The 19,804-nt window shown below is 36.2% G+C and overlaps 1 protein-coding gene across 1 annotated transcript in view; it reads right to left on the bottom strand.

Annotated features, from left to right (window-relative positions):
• The window catches only part of DACH2 (dachshund family transcription factor 2), a 691,023-nt gene that overhangs the window by 135,903 nt on the left and 535,316 nt on the right, over positions 1–19,804 (bottom strand). The window contains exon 5 of the mRNA XM_050776357.1: positions 6,897–7,055. Coding sequence (XP_050632314.1) covers positions 6,897–7,055 — 159 coding nt within the window. The remainder of the gene's footprint in view (positions 1–6,896; positions 7,056–19,804) is intronic.

The raw sequence follows: 19,804 nt of genomic DNA, 5'->3' as shown, positions 1-19,804 counted from the left end.
TAAAAATGTATTGAGACTTTTTTAACTTTTATTTTAGGTTCAGGTGTATATGTGCAGATTTGTTATACAAGTAAACTGTGTGTCATGTGGGTTTGTTGTATAGACTATTTCCTCATACAAGTAATAAGCATAGTACCCAATAGTATTTTTTTCTGATCATCTCCCTCCTTCCACCCTGCACCCTCCATTAGGCCCAAGTGTCTGTTATTTTCCTCTTTGTGTCCATGTGTTCTCATGGTTTAGCTTCCACTTTTGAGTGAGAATAAGTGGTATTTGGTTTTCTGTTCCTGCATTAGTTTCTTAGGGTAATGGCCTCCAGCTCCATCCATGCTGCTGCAGAGAACATGACCTAATTCTGTTTTATGGCTGTGTAGTATTCCATGGTGTATATGTACAACACTTCCTTTATCCAATCTACTGTTGATGGGCATTTGGGTTAATTTCATGATGTAGAATTATGTCATCTGCGATTAGGGATAGTTTGACATCCTCTCTTCCTTTTTGGATGCCTTTGATTTCTTTCCCCTGTCTGATTGCTCTGGCCAGGAGTTTCAGTACTATGTTGAATAAGAGTGGTGAGATAAGGCATCCTTGTCTTGTGCTGGTTTTCAAGGGTGATGCTTCCAACTTTTGCCAGTTCAGTGTGATGTTGGCTGTGGGTTTGTCAGAGACGGCTCTTATTATTTTGCGGTAGCTCCTTCAATGCCTAGTTTACTGAGGGTTTTTAACATGAAGGGATCTTGAATTTTACCAAAAACCTTTCGTGCATCTATTGAGACAGCCATGTGGTTTTTGTTTTTACTTCTGTTTATATGATGAATCACATGTATTTATTTGCATATGTTGAAACAACCTTGGATGCCAGGGATAAAGCATACTTGATCATAGTGGATTAGCTTTTTATGTGTTGCTCAATTTGGTTTGCTAGTATTTTCTTGAAGATTTTTCCATCTGTGTTCATCAAGGATATTGTCCTGATGACAATACCTTTTTCTTTTTACCTTTTACTGTTTTTGGTGTGCATCTGCAAGGATTTGGTATCAGGATGATCCTGGCCTCATAGAACAAGTTAGAAAGGTCCCTCCTCCTCAATTTTGGGGAATATTTTCTGTATAAATGGTACCAGCCCTTCTTTGTACATCTAATATAATTAAGCTGTGAATCCATCTAGTCCCTGGCTTTTCTTGTTTGGTAGATTTTTTATTATTGCTTCAATTTTGGAACTCATTATTGGTCTGTTCAGATATTCAATTTCTTTTTTGTTCAGTCTTGGGAGGTTGTATATTTTCAGGAATATATCAATTTCTTCTAGATTTTCTAGTTTGTGTGCATAGAGGTATTTATAGTAAGTCTCTGAGAATTTTTTGTATTCTGTGGGTTAGTGGTAATGTCCCCTTTGTCATTTGTAATTGTGTTTATTTGGATTTTCTGTCTTTTGTGTCTTTATTAGTCTAGCTAGTTATCTATGTATCTTATTAATTTTTTCAAAGAACAAAATCATGGATTCCTTTATTTTTTTTTACTGTGGTTAGATCAAAAAAGAAAAAAGAGCATTACATAATAATAAAGGGTTTAATTCACCAAGAAGACCTAACTACCCTAAATAAATATGCACCCAACAGAGGAGCACCCAGATCCATAAAGCAAGTTCTTAGAGAACTATGATGAAATTTGGATTTACACACAATAATAGTGAGAGACTTCAACATTACACTGACAGTATTGGACAAATCACCAAAGCATAAAATAACAAAGATATTCAAGACCTGAACTCACAATTGACCAAATGGGCCTAATACACATTTACAGAACTCTCCAACCAAAGACAATAGAATGCACATTCTTCTCATCTGCACATGGCACATACTATAAAATTGATCACATAATCAAATATTTAAAAACTCAGAAAATTGGGAAAAAAATAAATCATACTAAAATCTACCACATAATCAAACATAAAACAATCTTCAGCAAATTGAAAAAAGTGAAATTATACCAGCCACACGTGGACAGCACAATAGTAAAAATAGAAATCAATACTAACAAATTCAATCATATAATTACATGGAAATTACACAACATGCTCCCAAATGACTTTTGGGTAAATACTAAAATTAAGGCAGAAATCAAGAAATTCTTTGAAACTAATGAGACCAAAGATAGTACATATGACAATCTTTGGGACACAGCTAAGTCAGTGTTAGTATTGAAGTTTATAGCATTATATGCCTACACCAAATAGTTAGAAGGATCTCAAATTAACAACCTATTCTCACAACTAGAGAAACTGGAGAAGCATGAGCAAACCAACCCCAAACATATCAGAAGACAAAAAATAATCAAAATCTGAACTGAACTGAAAGAAATTGTACATGTTTTTTGGCCTATCATATGGGCTGATATGGTTTGGCTCTGTGTCCCCATCCAAATCTCATCTTGAATTGTATTCCCATAATTCCCATGTGTTTTGGGAGGGACCCAGTGGGAGATAACTGAATCATGGGAGAGGTTTCTCCCATACTCTTCTCATGGTAGTGAATAAGTCTCACGAGATCTGATGGTTTTATAAGGAGAAACCCCTTTACTTGGTTCTCATTCTCTCTCTTGCCATCACCATGTAAGAAGTGCCTTTTGCCTTCCACCATGATTGTGAGGCCTCCCTTACCACGTGGAAGTGTAAGTCCATTAAATCTCCTTCTTTTGTAAATTGTCCAGCCTTGGGTATATCTTTATCAGCAGCGTGAAAATGGACTAATCCATGGTCTATCGTAGAGAATGTGCCACATGCTGATGAGAAGAATGTAAATTCTGCATTTATTGGATAAAGTGCTCTGTAAATACTTTTAGGTCGGTTTGTTCTAGCATTCAGTTTAAGTCCTTGTTTGCTTTCTGCTTTGATGCTATGTTAGTTCTGTCAGTGGAGTGTTGAAGACGCTCACTATGATTGTGCTGCTGTCTACCTCTTTTCCTAGGTCTAGTAGTAACTGTTTTATTAATCTGGGAGTTTCAGAGTTAGGTGCAGGTATATTTAGGAATGTAATATCTTCTTGTTGGATGTATCCTTTTATCAATATATTAATATAATGACCTTCTTTGTCTTTTCTTCACTGCTTTTGCTTTACAGTCTGTTTTACCTGATATAAGAGTTGCTCCTCCTGCTTATATTGCTTTTATTATTTGAACAGACCATTATGTGTTAGATTAACTAAGAATTTTTATAAATTGGTTGGGCATGGTGGCTCATGCCTGTATTCCCAGCACTCTGGGAGGCCAAGACAGGCAGGTCTCTTGAGCCCAGAAATTCAAGACCAGCCTATGCAGCGTGGCAAAACCCTGTTTCTACTAAAAAATACAAAGGTTAGTTGGGAGTGGTAGCACATGCCTGTAGTCCCAGCTACTGGGGGGTGGAGGGGGTTAGGAGAGAGGATCTCCTGAGCCTGGGAGGTCAAGGCTGCAGTGAGCCGTGATCACACCACTGCACTCCAGCCTGGGTGACAGAGTGAGACCCTGTAAAAAAACAAACTAACAAAACAAAAAGAAGAAATCAAAAATATTAATTTATCTTAATTTATTCCTCCTCTAGTGCTCTTCCTTTGTTTACATAAATCAAACTTTCCAACGTATATCATTTTCTTTTTTCGTGAAGAGTTTTCAATGTTTCTTGTGATGCAGTTCTACTGGTATGGTAACAAATTACCTCAATTTTTGTTTGAGAAAGTTTTTATTTTTCCTTCACTTTTAAAGGGAAATTTTCCTGGAGACAGAATTCTAGGTTTGTGGGGTTTTAAATATATATTTTTAAATTCTTGTGGGTGGATAGTAAGGGTATACATTTATGGTGTTTTCTTTTTCAACACTCTAAATATTTCATTCCACTCTCTTGCTATTTGCCTGGTTTCTAAAGAGAAGTCCAGTGTAATTATTATCTTTGTTTCTGTGTGAAAATAAAGTTTTTTTCTCTGTCTTCTTTCAAGATTTTCTTTTTGTCATTGGTTTTCTGCAGTTGGAATATGATATGGGTATTTGTAGATTTTGGTATTTATCCTACTTAGTGTTTGCTGAACAATTTGTGATTTGGTGTTTCTCATTAATTTTGGAAAACTCTCAGTCGTTGTTATTTGAAATATGTCTTCTGTTCTTTTATCTTTTTCTTTTCTTTGTCACACAGTTCTTAGATAGTCCATTCTGGTATTTTATTTCTGTCATCATTTCTCTTTTTTCAGCTTGGGAAGTATGTGTTGAAATATCTTCAAGCTTACTGATTCTTTGCTTGACTCTGTGTATTCTATCGATTATTTCATATAAGATATTCTTCATTTTATTGGAGTTCTTTCTTTTATTCCTAGCATTTTCTTTTGATTTTTTCTTAGGGTTTCTGCCTCACTGATTAACTATCCCATGTGTTCTGTATGATGTTCATTTTTTCCATTCTCTTAGTATATTAGTTTTTTTTTTTTTTTTTTTTAATTCTCAGTCTGATAATTCTAAAATATCAGCTATGTCTGAATTTGGTTCTGTTGTTTGCTCTGTCTCCTCAGATTGTGTTTTTTGATTTTGTTTATGTTTGCATTTTCTTTTTCGTTTAAAGCCAGAAATGATGTAGTAGGAGAGACTGAAGTAAATGGGCCTTTGGTGATAGGTTTTATGCTGATCTGGCTGGTAGTTAGGCTATCGTAAATGCTTGCTTTACCTGTGGCATTAGTGTCTAAATTTTCCTCTAGTCTTGTTTCTGTCCTCCTTAGTTTTGCTTCTCCCTAGAGAACCTGTCATAACTAGGGTCTGAAAATTGCAGTTCTTTAAGCTGTAATCCCCCTTTGTTATACAGGAGCACTACTGTGGGGATACTTAAATGTGAGAGAAGAAACATTCTGTAATCTTATGATTAGGTCTTAGCCCCTTAGTGAGCCTGTATCCTTGGGCTGTGACTTTCACAAGTAATTTTTAACTCCCGTAAGTCCTTAGGTGAGACAGAAGGCTTAAGGCTGCTGGAACTGTACTGTTCTTTTCCCCTCACATAAAAGTTAGAGAGGGTTGGAGGTTAGTATATCCCTTTCCCCAGGTCAGTTAGGCTCTAGCAACACCAAGTAGTTTAAGCTCTGGTAAAATAGTTTTCTTTGAGGACGGGCCTTCAGGAGAACAGATACTATGAGCATATTTCAAAGTTGTTACTTTTCTTTTCCCCTTGCTAGAAACATGAGGAGAATGTTCTCATATCTTCACCCTGAGCATCTGGTACGGCTCCTAGAAATAAAACTCATGAAAGTGTAGGGGCCTCATAAACCAGGGCCCCCACGAATTTTTTGTCTCTTGAGCTAGATCTACAGCAAGTCTCCTGCAATTACTCAATTATCTTTTAAATGCTTCTACCAGGATCTAGCTGTGGCTTCTTCTCCTTATGAGCTGTGCTGCCTTTCTCTCTAGTTTCCAGCATGGTGGGGCTCTGTGACCTCAAGCTCTGATGGCTTTAATAAGAGTTGGTGATTCTCAGATTGTTTATCTTTTTTCTAGTTGCAAAGATGGGAGTAATGACTTCCAAGCTCTTTATATGTCGGACTAGAGGCCAAAGTCTTCTAAATTACCCTCATTATAACCTGAATCTACCTTAATCAGTCCTTTTTTAACTTTTCATATCATAATATTTATAACTTTTCTGGCATTCATTTCATTTGCTTTTGTTTAACATTTCATTTTGTACGGGACATTTTATGCTTGAGATTATAACTACTTTAAAGTAACACACCATAACCTATTTTTGTATGCTTAATAACTGACCAATTTCACTAAGATTTGGAACATTATATTAAAATGTCTCAGAATTCCTCTGTTGCCTTAATCCCAAGGTAGAATGGGAGGATAAAAGTGTCAGGGAAGAGAGTAATGAAACCCTATCCTGGATTATCCATTCGTAAGAAAAGTAAGATATATATAAAAGTCATATACACAAGATCTGCTTTGCTGCAGAAAGGCTTGTGAGTCCTTGAAGTCCCTAAAACATCATCTAAACCTGTATTTGTATACATTAGCTATAGTGCGATTGCTAAGTAATAATACTACTTGTGATATATATAGTACTTACTATATGCAACTCACTGTTAACATATTTTACTTTATTATTCTGAGACCCCACAGCAACCTTAAGTGGGTGTATTTTTATCCACAGTCTATATAGTTGTGGATATTAAGACTTAGAAATGTTAGGTGACTTCTCCAACATCTAACAATAATGTAGAATTCAAAACATGTGGCCGGGTGTAGTGGCTCACACCTGTAATCCCAGAACTTTGGGAGTCCAAGGCGGGCAGATCACCTGAGGTCAGGAGTTCAAGACCAGCCTGGCCAGCATGGTGAAACCCCATCTTTACTAAAAATACAAAAAAAAAAAAAAAAAAAAACTTAGCTGGCTGTGGTGGCAGGTGCCTGTAATCCCAGCTACTTGGGAGGCTGAGGCAGGATAATTGCTTGAACCCAGGAGGCGGAGGTTGCAATGAGCCAAGATCGCTCCATTGCACTCCAGCCTGGGCAACAAGAGCAAAACTCCATTAAAAAAAGGAAAAAAAAAGAATTCTAAACATGTGGGATTCAAACACAAGTTTATGTGACTTTAGCCAACATTCTTAATGACTATACTACATAGCCTCCCATGTACCTCTATTCTGTGTACCTCCACCTTCCACGTACCTCCCATGTGCCCTTACATGTACTTAAGATTTAACCATTTAATATCAGAAGAGGAGGTAAAGAGGGAAAGTGAGTCCCTCTTTACCTCCCCTTCTGATACTAAATCGGTATACCTAATTGAAGAAAAAGAGACTAAGCCCTGCCAGCCAAAGTTTTCTAGTAGGTCTTGGATAGTATTTTGCTCAACACACCCAGTTTTGGGAGGACGGTATACATACTATTGGTTAGCAGGTGGTTCTGCTGCAGTGGATTGAGGGTTGGAGCACCTCCAACGCCTGGCTGGCCAGCTAGGGCTGCATGAGCAATTCCATGTTGGGGTCCAGGTGCCGCAAATGGAGACTGCACCTTATCCTTATCCCAGGAGGATTCACTTCCACCTGAAAAAGATTCATATAAACAGATTTCAATTTGACATCTTTCCATAAGAAGGCTTTTTAAAATTCCCTTTTAGGGCTGCAATCATGAATACCACCTCTTAGAATATTGTTATTGAACACAGTTAACTCATTTTTATGACAGTTTCAAAAACTTTCAATAGTCTAGAGATGTAAGCTGCCTTTGGGAAGGCTAAATCATCCTCAATAATAGTATAGGCACTCTTGACTTGTTGGTATTCTCAACAAATCTGGAATCATAATGAATAGCTTTTAGAAGCACTTACATGTTAGGGAACATTAATTGACCACCACTGCCTTGTATTCTAAACCTTTAACATACATATACTATATTTTAAAGGACTGTACTGATCACTGAAAAAGAACACACTCATTTGTAAGAGCATGATAACATGCAAAAATACATAGTAAGAAAAGAATGATCTTTTCTTCTCAGGTCACTCAGAGAAGCAAATCTATTCATACACACTAGAGTTCTGTATAAAATAAGCTGGACAAAAATAGGAAACAATTGCTTTGAATTTGAAATTATACTTACCTTGATCCTTCAAGATAGAACGTGAGGTGAAGTGTGTATAAATGTAGATAAATCATGATCTACATTGACATAGCTATTTCATCTGGTATCTAACATACTATGGGGGATAGAACCATTGCTTAAAACCATATGGAAAACAAATACAGAATAATTTCCAGGACATTCTTTCAGGATAATACTTTAAACAGGGAAGTAAAGAGTGGGATTCGAATCACTGCAGAAGCAGATAGTCTGGCTTTAGAAAACAAAATGGTTGTGCAGGCAGCTGCATCTATTTGCTTGATGTGCTTCATTCATTCAGGGGTCAGTGGTTCCTCCTCCATTCCCATGCTGGGACTGCAACATTAGCACTCTACCTGGCTGACACCATCCCACTTACTGCCTGAAACTCTGACCCTGTTTGTGTGGGGTTTGGTCTTGGGACTCTTGGGAGCTCTGTAAAATATGTACGTTTAATGGTTTTTTTTAAAGGTAGAAAAATCAACATACTCATATCCACAACATTTAATATTGTGATTATTTTCACATCTTTGACTTCCCTCCCACACTTTGTTCATATGGATACCCATTTTTACATTATAAGCAGTCTGTCATGTTGCTTCAGGTATCATATCTACAAAGTGCAGTAACTATTAAACATTAGACTTCGTTTCCAATTGTCACTACTATAGTCTACATTATAACAAAAACATTCATTTAAATTATTTCCTTAGAATCAGTTAATTCCCTGAGTGGAATTTGAGTCAAAGGGGACAAAAATTTTTATACTTTTATTTCAAAAACCACATTTGCAAAAGCAGTTTTGAGAGTTGTAAACTTTTCAGGGAAATGTCTTCAGGCCCAATTGGTATTCCTCCTCAAGATTTAAAATTTATTCAAGCAAATTGCCTGCTAGAATCTCTGAAAGGATTGTTTAACCTTCCTCTCCAGTCATCCAGTCTTACCTCAGTTCTGAAGAGGAAGAACCTTATTCTAGTCCTCCTCTTCAGTACTCTGTCAGGTTCTTTTGTGGCCAAAGTTAATCTCTAATCCAAAAGTGAGAATCTTGACTAGCCTCCAACTAGATGAGCTGAGATAAGGAAACACCAGATTCTAGAGCAGTATATGTAAAGATTGAAGGGTATCTGGCCCTGCTGATGTGGACGCAGATTTTCCAATCAAATGTGGGAAGAAATAAGCAGTTACTTGTTGGGGTCCTGCTATAAGCCATTCAGACAAGATGCATGAAACCTTCGTAGGTAGAAAATTTGGTTGAATTTAATAGACTGGTTTAATGGACCAAAAATCATTCCCTTGATCATGTTGAGGTCTGCTATGTTCATTGAAAACATGCAATACTTCTATGATTACCAGTTGTTCTCTCTTTTCATCCAGATGTTGGCTGTTGTACAGCATGTGCTTAAGAGCAGGGAGGTAATTTATGGTTTGGTGCATTGACATATTTTAGTGTTGACAAATTTGAAATTTCAATTAAAATCAATAAGACATTGTTATGCTGTAATGAAGAGAGATGGTGGGGCAAGGGAGTATTTTAATAAGCTATGAAAGTAACCACTGCAACACTGAGAATTCTTTATAGAAACATTAGGCCAATAAACATGATTAATATCAGAAAATGCAAAAATTTGAAAGATCAATTACTGAGCAAAAACGGAAGCACTGCATCATTTTAGCACTATGTTCAAGATATGAATTAGCTTACCATTGCAGAACTGTAATTTATAAAATGAGTAAAATATTGACAAAGGAAGATACATTTAGAAGACATTAAATTATACCATATGATAATAATATAGTACTGCAGTATCACAGCAGCAACAGCAACACAGCAACATTGGAGCTGAGATTATATTAATATTTATTTTATAAATGTAAAACTATTTATTCTACATTTAATATTAAATGGTACATTAGGTAGTATTCTCATGGTTTGTGTATCACATTTTCCAAATAAGCTTGAATAGAAATGTTTTAAAAATCTTATCAAAGGATTTCAGTGTGGTTTTATGTATGCTTTGATGAGAACTTTGTATACACTTTTTCCAACAGCTCACACCTTTGTTAACTACTGTGTTAATGATAGAAAAGGTAGTTTCCATCTCTTCCCACCTCCACCAAATGTGGATATAAGTATTATCCTGCAATGTAACGGCAACTGTATATGAATCAAATGGCTGAGGAGTGTGGAACATTCTAGATATTTGGATTAGGAGGTATTAACTCTCTGACTACATTTTTTTGTCTTTTGATTTAAATCTCTTATCTTTTTAAGTGTAAACATTAATTATGACTTAATCTGGAATGTTCAGGGGCCCCAATACTTGCATTTTTATGCCTCTTTGTCAAGATGCAGTAATACCCATTGCCCTTAAAACTAACAAAGTATTTTGACCAGTCTAAGCTACAGTCAGCCTTGTATTAACCACTATTTTGAAGGCTTGGATATCCACCTTCCTTGTCCTATCTATCTGTCTGTCTGTCTACCTCCAAATGCAGTAGTTAGCTAAGGCTGCCATAACAAATACCACAGACAGAATGGCTTAAACCACAAGAATTTAGTTTCTCACAGTTCTGGAGGTCAGAAGTCCAAGATCATGGTTTTGGCAGGTTTAGTAGTTTCTCCTGAGACCTTCCTCTATGGTTTGTAGATGACTGTGTTTTCCCTGTGTCCTCACATGCTCTTTCTTCTGTGCAAGTTCATCCTTGGTAACTCTTTTATGCTCAAGTTTCCTCTTCTTATAAGAACTCCAAGCAAACTGGATTAGAATCCATTCTAGGCCGGATTTATTTATTTATTTATTTAAATTGTTATTATTTTTTAATTTTTGTGAGTACAGAGTACGTGTATATATTTATGGAGTACCTGATATGTTTCGCCACAGGCATGCAATGTGAAATAAGTACATCATGGAGAATGAGGTATTCATCCCCTGAAGCATTTATCCTTTGAGTTACAAGCAATACGGTTAGATTCTTTGTTTTAAAATATACTTAATTACCTCCTTAAAGGCTTTAGCTACAAATACAGTCACATTTCAAAGTAACTGGGGGTTAGGGCTTCAATATCTGAATTTTAGGGGTACGTAATTCAGCCCATAACACTAAAGTATGCACATTTGTTGGAACCAGACCATACTAGCTTTGTGAGGGAATTCCTCCAGTAAAGAGGAGATAAACTGGACAGCATTTTTCACAAGGCATGACTAAGAGGCTGGCAGGGTAGGCAGTGGGTTTGCGAAAATAAAATAACCTCTTTAAGTCTTCATGAAATTTTGTATTAAGTATAAACGTAACCTAAGCATGTAAAGATAATGTAGAAAATGCAGCAAATCCTCATTAACTGAATAATTTATTTGAGCTTTTCCATATCAACTACTTATCACTGTTTTACCACAATATTTAGTAAAACTAAATTGATGACAATAAACAGTGTAACACAATCAACAGTATTACAAGCAACTATTGCTACATTAGTACTAATTTAATCCTAACGTTACCAATAAGAAAGCTAGAGAGAACTACATTTTTATAAGCCCTTACTTCATAGAAATATATATTCTTAGTTAGAATCAGTGTAAGAACAATAAAATGATTCACTGTGGGGAAATATTAATTTAACAAGGTATCTGACAAACTTCTATTGCTTTAATCAGAAACTCTTTAGTTTGCAATTTAGACCTTTTGAAAAAAATCCCATTTTAAAATGTTAGGGTTCCCAGAAGGTTATTTGTTTTTGTGGCATTTTCTTTGTAGGATAAGTGGGTAGAGGACAGAGACCTATGAATCACAGAGACCCTACAACAGAAACATGGAATTTAACACATAAAAAGGACCTTTTTATCATCCATTGAGTTACAAATAATAACTTGAAAAAGGATTGGCCGGGCGCGGTTGCTCACGCCTGTAATCCCAGCACTTTGGGAGGCCGAGGCGGGTGGATCACGAGATCAGGAGATCGAGATCATCTTGGTTAACATGGTGAAACCCCATCTCTACTAAAAATACAAAAAATTAGCCGGATGTGGTGGCGGGCACCGTAGTCCCAGCTACTCGGGAAGCTGAGACAGGAGAATGGCGTGAACCTGGGAGGCGGAGCTTGCAGTGAGCTGAGATCGCACCACTGCACTCCAGCCTGGGCGACAGAGCGAGACTCCATCTCAATAAAAAAAAAAAAAAAAAAAAGGAGCAAGATCATATCATGGGTGGGACCCAAAGCAGTATTTTAATGTTTTAATTTGCTAAAATTTTGAATTAGCACTTCCGCATTTCCCATTCTAATAACACAATGCTTACTATGGTCAGGTTGTGAAAAGCAATAACAAAGATCATTATGATGTGTTCCAAACAAATTAGCATAAGCCTACAAGCCAAAACACCGAAACACCAACATGTTTCAAATGGATATAAAGGAAACCCAGCAGTAAGGCTCTAAATAAAAATTCCAAGCAATCATTCTTCACCTTAGCACCATGTTGTTAAGAATGAGTGAAGGAAGCTAATAAAATATTCGCTGAAGAGAATCAAGAAAATTTAGTAACCAGTCTTCCTCATCCACCCATAGGGGTCAGTGATCTTCTTTATAAATGAATAAGCTGTAATTTCTGTAGGTTTGAGTTTCTAAGACTACTAGAATTGTGTGAGTCATAGGCAAGTGTTTCATAATTTAAAAGTGATCTGTCTTATGAATTCAAGTTGAGTGTAACTTTTAAAATTTTAGAGGAATACTGTAATAGCAGTTGCTAGTATATTTTGCAAAGTACACATTTAAAAGCCACCTACTAGAAAAAATATATAAGGTAATTATATAAATTCAAAACTATGGCCTTGAATGTGAAAAATGGAAGTGTTTATAACAAGCTGTCCTTACATTGAAACTTTTGTAGCTACAACAAAACATATAAGTCAGATTATTTGAAAATATGGGTCTAAATTGATCATGTTTCCAGTAATCTTACGTACATAAGGCAAAGAAAAAGCAGTCAAATGGGAAGAGGTCTATGTAGCATACGGCCTAAATCGAGCTTGTTCTCTCAGCCATAGAATATTTGTTTAGCTAGAATCTTAGATAAACGCACCTTGTTTGATGAATCTACACAGTATGAAGCATTTTGTAGTAGAAAAATATTTTGAATCATAATTAAACCGTTAAAGACTTCATTTTTTTTTTCTAAATAATAATATAGTATGTGTTAAGTGTGTGTAGCGGGGAGGTGTACACAAACACATATAGACACAAATTCAGGGTTTAGGATATTGTAAAGTGCTAATACATGAATGGAAAACAAGGTGTGTATGTGTAGAGGTGCTATACTCTACAATCATCATATTATTCTTTTATTTGCTTTTCCTGTATGCATTCAAAAAATAGAATATTCAGCAGTTTTCCAGATTGGTGACATCAGTAGCACAATCATGCAGTGTATCTGAAATTTGAACCAATATGGATAGAAAATAGACAGCAATTATTCATTTTAAAATATTGAGAAGGTCTCAACTAGTTTATCTCCTCTTTTACTTTAAAACGTTACCTAGAAACAGCCACACCGCCGGGTGATGGTCTAGGAATTTCAAGTTTAATCAGAGGTATAATAGCAGCTAATTGATGAGCCTCTAGGGCTGTACTTGCCAATACAATAACCACTAGTCACCTGTGGCTATTTAAATATAACTTTTAATTAATTAAAATAAAGTCAAAAGAATGAAAAAATTCAGCTCCTCAGTTGCACTAATCACATTACCAATGCTCAAAGGTCACATGCAGCTAGGGACTATCATATCGAGAAGTACAGATACTGATAATTTACTTCCTTGCGGAAAGTTATACTAGAAAGCGCTATCCTAGAGTATAAGCAGTTTGTGTAAAACAGTTTAAAACACAGGTATCTACAGCATCTTCATTTCAACATATCTGAAACTAAACTGACCATTATTCAATGAAAGAGATCTTGCTCCTTTATTTCCTATATCTGTTAGTGGCATAATGCAGTTGTTTCAATGGGAAATGTTTGAGTTCTTAACATGTGTCAGGTGCTATTTGCAGGTATTGGGAATAGAGAAATAAAGGGCAAATCCCTTGACCTCAACGATCTCTCAGTGCAATAAGTACCATTGCCATCTCTTAACCATTCACTCTGTGCTTAAGTGACCAAATTATCTGGAATTGACTTTACATTGAGTTCCCTTCCATTCCCACTGACACTGCCTTTGTCTGGACCCTCATTCCTCTCTCACATTACAATCATCTCAAGAGACTCTTAACTGATTTTCCTACTACTAGCCTCATCTCCTCCAATTGGCCCTTGACATAGCGACTGAAATAAACATGAAAAACAAAAATAAAGAAGGTGGAGTATCAGAAAGGACCATCTAAAAAGAAGAGAATACAACTGAGCAGAGCAGTATCCAGGAAGAAAGAAAAGAATGCCTTGGTTGCATGACCAGAATGTTTATATACAAACCTTCAAACGGTTCCAAGAAATGTACAAAGACTCTGTGAGAGAGTGTGATGGGTGGACCAACATGCACTACAACTGTTGTATTAACACATAAGCATTATCTTCTTTCTTTATTATACTTTAAGTTCTGGGTTACATGTGCAGAACATGCAGTTTTGCTACATAGGTATACACTTGCCCTGGTGGTTTGCTGCACCTATCAACCTGTCACCTACATTAAGTATTTCTCCTAATGTTATCCCTCCCCTAGCCCCCTAGCCCCTGAAAGGCCCCAGTGTGTGATGTTCCTCTCCCTGTGCCCATATGTCCTCATTGTTCAACTCCTACTTCTGAGTGACAATACAAGGTGTTTGGTTTTCTGATCTTGTGACAGTTTCCTGAGAATGACGGTTTCCAACTTCATCCACGTCCCTGCAAAGGACATGAACTCATCCTTTTTTTATGGCTGCATAGTATTCCATGGTGTATATGTATCACATTTTCTTAATCCAGTCTATCATTGATGGACATTTGGACTGGTTCCAAGTCTTTGCTATTGTGAATAGTGCTGCAATAAACATACGTTTGCATGTGTCTTTATCATAGAATGATTTATAATCCTTTGGGTATATGCCAAGTAATGGGATGGCTGGGTCAAATGGTATTTCTGGTTCTAGATCCTTGAGGAATCGCCACACTGTCTTCTACAATGGTCAAACTAATTTACACTCCCACCAACAGTGTAAAAGTGTTTCTATTTTTCCACAACCTCTCCAGCACCTGTTGTTTACTGACTTTTTAATGATCACCATTCTAACTGGCAGGAGATGGTACTCATTGTGGTTTTGATTTGCATTTCTCTAATGACCAGTGATGATGAGCTTTTTTTCATGTCTGTTGGCTGCATTATCTTTACAGGCGAAACCACCAACCACACAAACAAATGAAAAAAATCAAACAAATGACCCTATACTTTTATCATCACTGTCATTCAAAAAGATTAGGAGTCAATTTCAAAAGTTTCCAAATTAATAGTGAATAAATTTGTTTCTGGATTTAAAAGGAACTCACGCTTCAAAGTAGACTTGATAATTAAAATATAAGTACTCGCCACAGGCTTACTCAAGTCAATTGCACCTAACTCATACATATTTCTAAAAATAAGGCTAATATGTTTCACAAAGTAAATGTAAAATTCAAACAAAGTCCCAATATATTTGTTTCTAAATTAAAATGTTGCAAGATGTAAGTATTCCCTGAGTGCCACTTTAAAGCACAGTGGCTAAAACTTGAACATCACATTATGGAATTTCAAAGATTAGTTTAGTTGTAGAAGGAATTATATCACAGATAATGAAGGCACAGTGCTCTTCCATATGATCTGCCGAATGTGATGATATGGTTGGAGAAACTCTTGCAAACTATTAGTTTGCATAACTTAAAATACACTCTGGTTCAAAGGTATTTTATCGTAGACATGAAGAAAATGGGGTTTTGCCAGATATTATTTTGCAATTCCAAATGATAATCTTATCTTATTCACTCTCCTATGAACCCCCCACATTTTTAAATTGTCGTATTTTTCTTGGTATCATGTTATGTTGCCTGGAGTAGAAGTTTTTTAAAAAAATACACTTCAATGGCTGGGTATGGTGGCTCACACCTGTGATCCCAGCACTTTGGGAGGCCGAGGCAGGCAGGTCACGAGGTCAGGAGATCAAGAACATCTTGGCCAACATGGCGAAACCCTGTCTCTACTAAAAATACAAAAATTAGTTGGGCATGGTGGTGTGCAACTGTAGTCCCAGCTACTCGGGAGGCTGAGACAGGAGAATTACTTGAACCAAGGAGGCAGACGTTACAGTGAGCCAAGATCACACTACTGAACTCCAGCCTGGTGACAGAGTCAGACTCTGTCTCAAAAAATAAATAAATAAATAAATATAAATAAATAAATACATACATACATACATACATAAAATAAAAATACCCTTCAATTCTATATAAGCTGTCTGCTGTGGCAAGTACAGAAAAATGTGTTTATGTGTGACAAGACGCTTTTTGGAAATTTGAATTCATTTCTTGCTACTGTAAGTATTGCAAGTTAAAACACTCGAAAAATCTAAGTTCAAGACAGTGATAGCATTTTCTTATCTGAATTTGAGTTCCTTCTTTCATTCTTAATAACATGTGGTCTGTCTAAATGACGAACATATTATCAAGTCACTTCACAGTAAATAATCATATAATACCACCAATATAGCTTGGATATTTGTCCCCACCCAAATCTCATGTTGAATTTTAGTTTCGAATGCTGGAGGTGGGACCTGGTGGAAGGTGTTAGGATCAGGGGGACGGAACCTTTATGGCTTGGTGCTGTCTTCATGACAGTGAGTGAGTTCTTGCAAGATTTAATCATTTAAAAGTGTGTGGAACCTCACCTTCACCCTCTCTCCATTGCTACTGCTTTCACCATGTAACATGATTATTCCCCCTTTGCGTTCCGCCGTGAAAAAAAGCTCCCTGAGGCTTCACCAGAAACCAAGCAGAACCACCATCTATCATTTCCCTCTTTCGTCATATTTCTGAAACATTGAACAATTACTGAGAATACAGGCCAATTATTTATTTTAAAGAGCTAGTTCCTAGAATTTGTAAGTTGTGATATGTGCTCTTGTAAAATATACCTTAAATCGGAGGTCCTTAAAATGAGGTTATGCATACCCTAGAAAAATGTAAAAGCTGACCTACAAAGATAGAGCAAGATATTTGAGTTTTAACATTTATTTGATATGTTAACCAAAAAGTAGCTACAACATTATGTGTCACTAATATTTAAGATATGAATCATCACTGATGCCTTCACCGCTCAAGCATTAGAGGAACCCGGAGGGGTTGGGGGAAGGAGGAATTTTCAGCAGGGCACGTGGTTGGCCATTGGCAGCCCTAGATTTTTATTTACTCTGACCCCATTGTGATATGTTCTACATGCACTGAGTAGATTCAATAAACTAGCCGTTACAAAATGAACAACACAATACAACCTCAGACTGAAGACAATAATGCAAGCATAGGAGAAGAAATATAAAATAGCAGAGCTGATACTTCTCCTACTCAATGTAGGAACTCTGTCACTTTCATTAAGAAGTGAAATATTGTAAAGGTCATCAGATTTGATGTATTAATCACATTGTCCTCACTGATACTAAGAATATATGTTTTAAAGGTTTTATGTAATAAATAAACTTTATTAGTTAAAATCTTGTTTAATCTTGTTCTCATTAATTTCTACTTTATGTATATGTTAGTACATGTATACAGCTTGAAATGTACTTTATGTATACTAGAAGAACATACTTTTTTTTTTTTTTTTTGAGACAGAGTCTCCCTCCGTCTCCCAGGCTGGAATTCTGTGGCACGATCTAGGCTCACTGCAAGCTCCGCCTCCCAGGTTCACGCCATTGTCCTGCCTCAGCCTCCCAAGTAGCTGGGACTACAGGCACCGGCCACCATGCCCGACTAATTTTTTGTATTTTGTTTAGTAGAGACAGGGTTTCTCCGTGTTAGCCAGGATGGTGTCGATATGCTGACCTCGTGATCCGCCCGCCTCAGCCTCCCGAAATGCTGGGATTACAGGCATGAGCTGCCACGTCCTGCCTAAAAGAGCATACTTATTATTTACCTGATGGAGTGTATGAACATAAGGTTTCAATGACTGCTTTGAATTTATAAAAAAATTAAATGGCACAAATTTACAGTTTTTTTCATAATCAGAAATTTAAGAAAAAATATGTGTGTAATATTATATTTTTACAATACTCATTTTTCATAGATCAACTAAGAAGATGAAAAATGAGTGTTGTAAAAGTGTAATATTATGGATGTATATTTACCTACCCATACATAATTTAAGTATATTTACCTACTTGTAACATCATTTAAATATATATACCTACCCATAACATAATTTAAGTATACATACCTACATAATTTAAGTGTATTTTCCTACCCATAACATAATTTAAGTATATATACTTACACAAAACATAATTAAAGTACTTTTTCTATTACACTGTTAATTTAACCAAATAAACCATGCTTTAGAAGCTAATGAAGTAAACCAAAAAGCAGAGGATAAGACTGGCCACATAGAAGGAGGCAGAATAATTCATCTCTTCTTTTTATCCCTGCCCATAAACTAATATCATTTCTGTAGGTATAAATATCTTCCTGTCAGTGCAATTCTTACAGCTATCAAAAAAATTATTTAGGGAAACCATATCACAGTCTCTAGACAATAGAATTCATTTTGACCAATAAATCGAGATGAAAGCATTATGATCTTTTGCAGCCAATGGTGAGAGTTAATTATTACTCACACAGCAAGTTTTCTTGTTGAGATTTCAGCTTGTCTGTATGCTTTGGAGTGGTGAGGTTGAAGCGATCTTACTTGACTAGTAGTGGTCAACTGGCAAAGTTCTATGAAAGTGGCAGATAGAGACCGACATAAAATAGAGAGGGAAGAACTGTATCCTTCAAAAAATTCTAATAGCATAGTGGAAGGAGCATCAGACAGACCTGAGGTTGAATTCTGGTCACTCTATTTACTATCTATGGGCTTTGGAAATGACATTAAGGTTCTTTGAGTCCGAGTTTCCTAATATCTGATAGGGAAATATAATCTACCTGCTCTAGGGTTGTTTTAAGGATTAAATGAGATGGAATATGTAAAACGACACAATATCTAGACATATCAAACACTAAATGAGTGTAAGCTATTATCATTTAAGTTATTTTAGAATATAAAACCCCGTCTCTACTAAAAATACAAAAAATTAGCCGGGCGTGGTGGCGGGCACCTGTATTCCCAGCTACTGGGGGGGCTGAGGCAGGAAAATGGCATGAAGCCAGGAGGCGGAGCTTGCAGTGAGCCAAGACCACTCCACTGCACTCCAGCCTGGGCGACAGAGTGAGACTCTTGTCTCAAAAAAAAAAAAAAAAAAAAAAAAAAAAAAATATATATATATATATATATATATATAAAAAAGACAAAATAGGGTATTAAATTCATTAACCTGTCTATAGAGTGACTACCTTTTTAACTATACTACCAACAAAAGATGATGAAGACCACTAGTGACCCCAAGAATTAAAGAAATAATTTGCAGAGGTAAAACTCTATTATTTTTGCAGTTAACCACATTAATTTTCATGGCCATGTGCATTTTAACTTATTGCTCTTAAAGCAGATTGCATAATAGAATACAGTAAAACATTGAAAATGAGAACTCCAGATGAGACTTTACTAGGCTACTTCTAATAATCTATCAAGTGGTTCAGCAGTGAGACTAAACAACTATATATAGCCTGTTCTCCCCTTGAGAAAGCAGAAGCGGAAGGCTCTTTGTTTTTTTCTCTGTGCAGAAAAGACTGGGCTTGGCTGGTAAACATTGATTATTAATCCTAGGACTTCTTAAAAGAAGAACAATAAGAAAGAAACAAAAAAATACATTTAATATGAAGAAAGAGGAGAAAGTTGGTAGAAATAATGGAGAATAATTTTTGCCAATAATTTTCATAGTGCTCTAAACCGAATACAAAATAAAACAAAAAACAAGAGGAAAGAGGCAAGCATACAACATGAACATGAAAGACACAAAAAAAGAAAGAACTTCAGCAAGAAAAAGGTAATCCTTTTACCCACATAAAGACAAAACCTGCAGACCCAAATTCACAGAAATCTATAAAACTGGGGAAAA

Source organism: Macaca thibetana, chromosome X (genome assembly GCF_024542745.1).
Source record: "Macaca thibetana thibetana isolate TM-01 chromosome X, ASM2454274v1, whole genome shotgun sequence".
Taxonomy (NCBI): domain Eukaryota; kingdom Metazoa; phylum Chordata; class Mammalia; order Primates; family Cercopithecidae; genus Macaca; species Macaca thibetana.
This window is presented reverse-complemented; position numbering and strand designations above follow the sequence as displayed.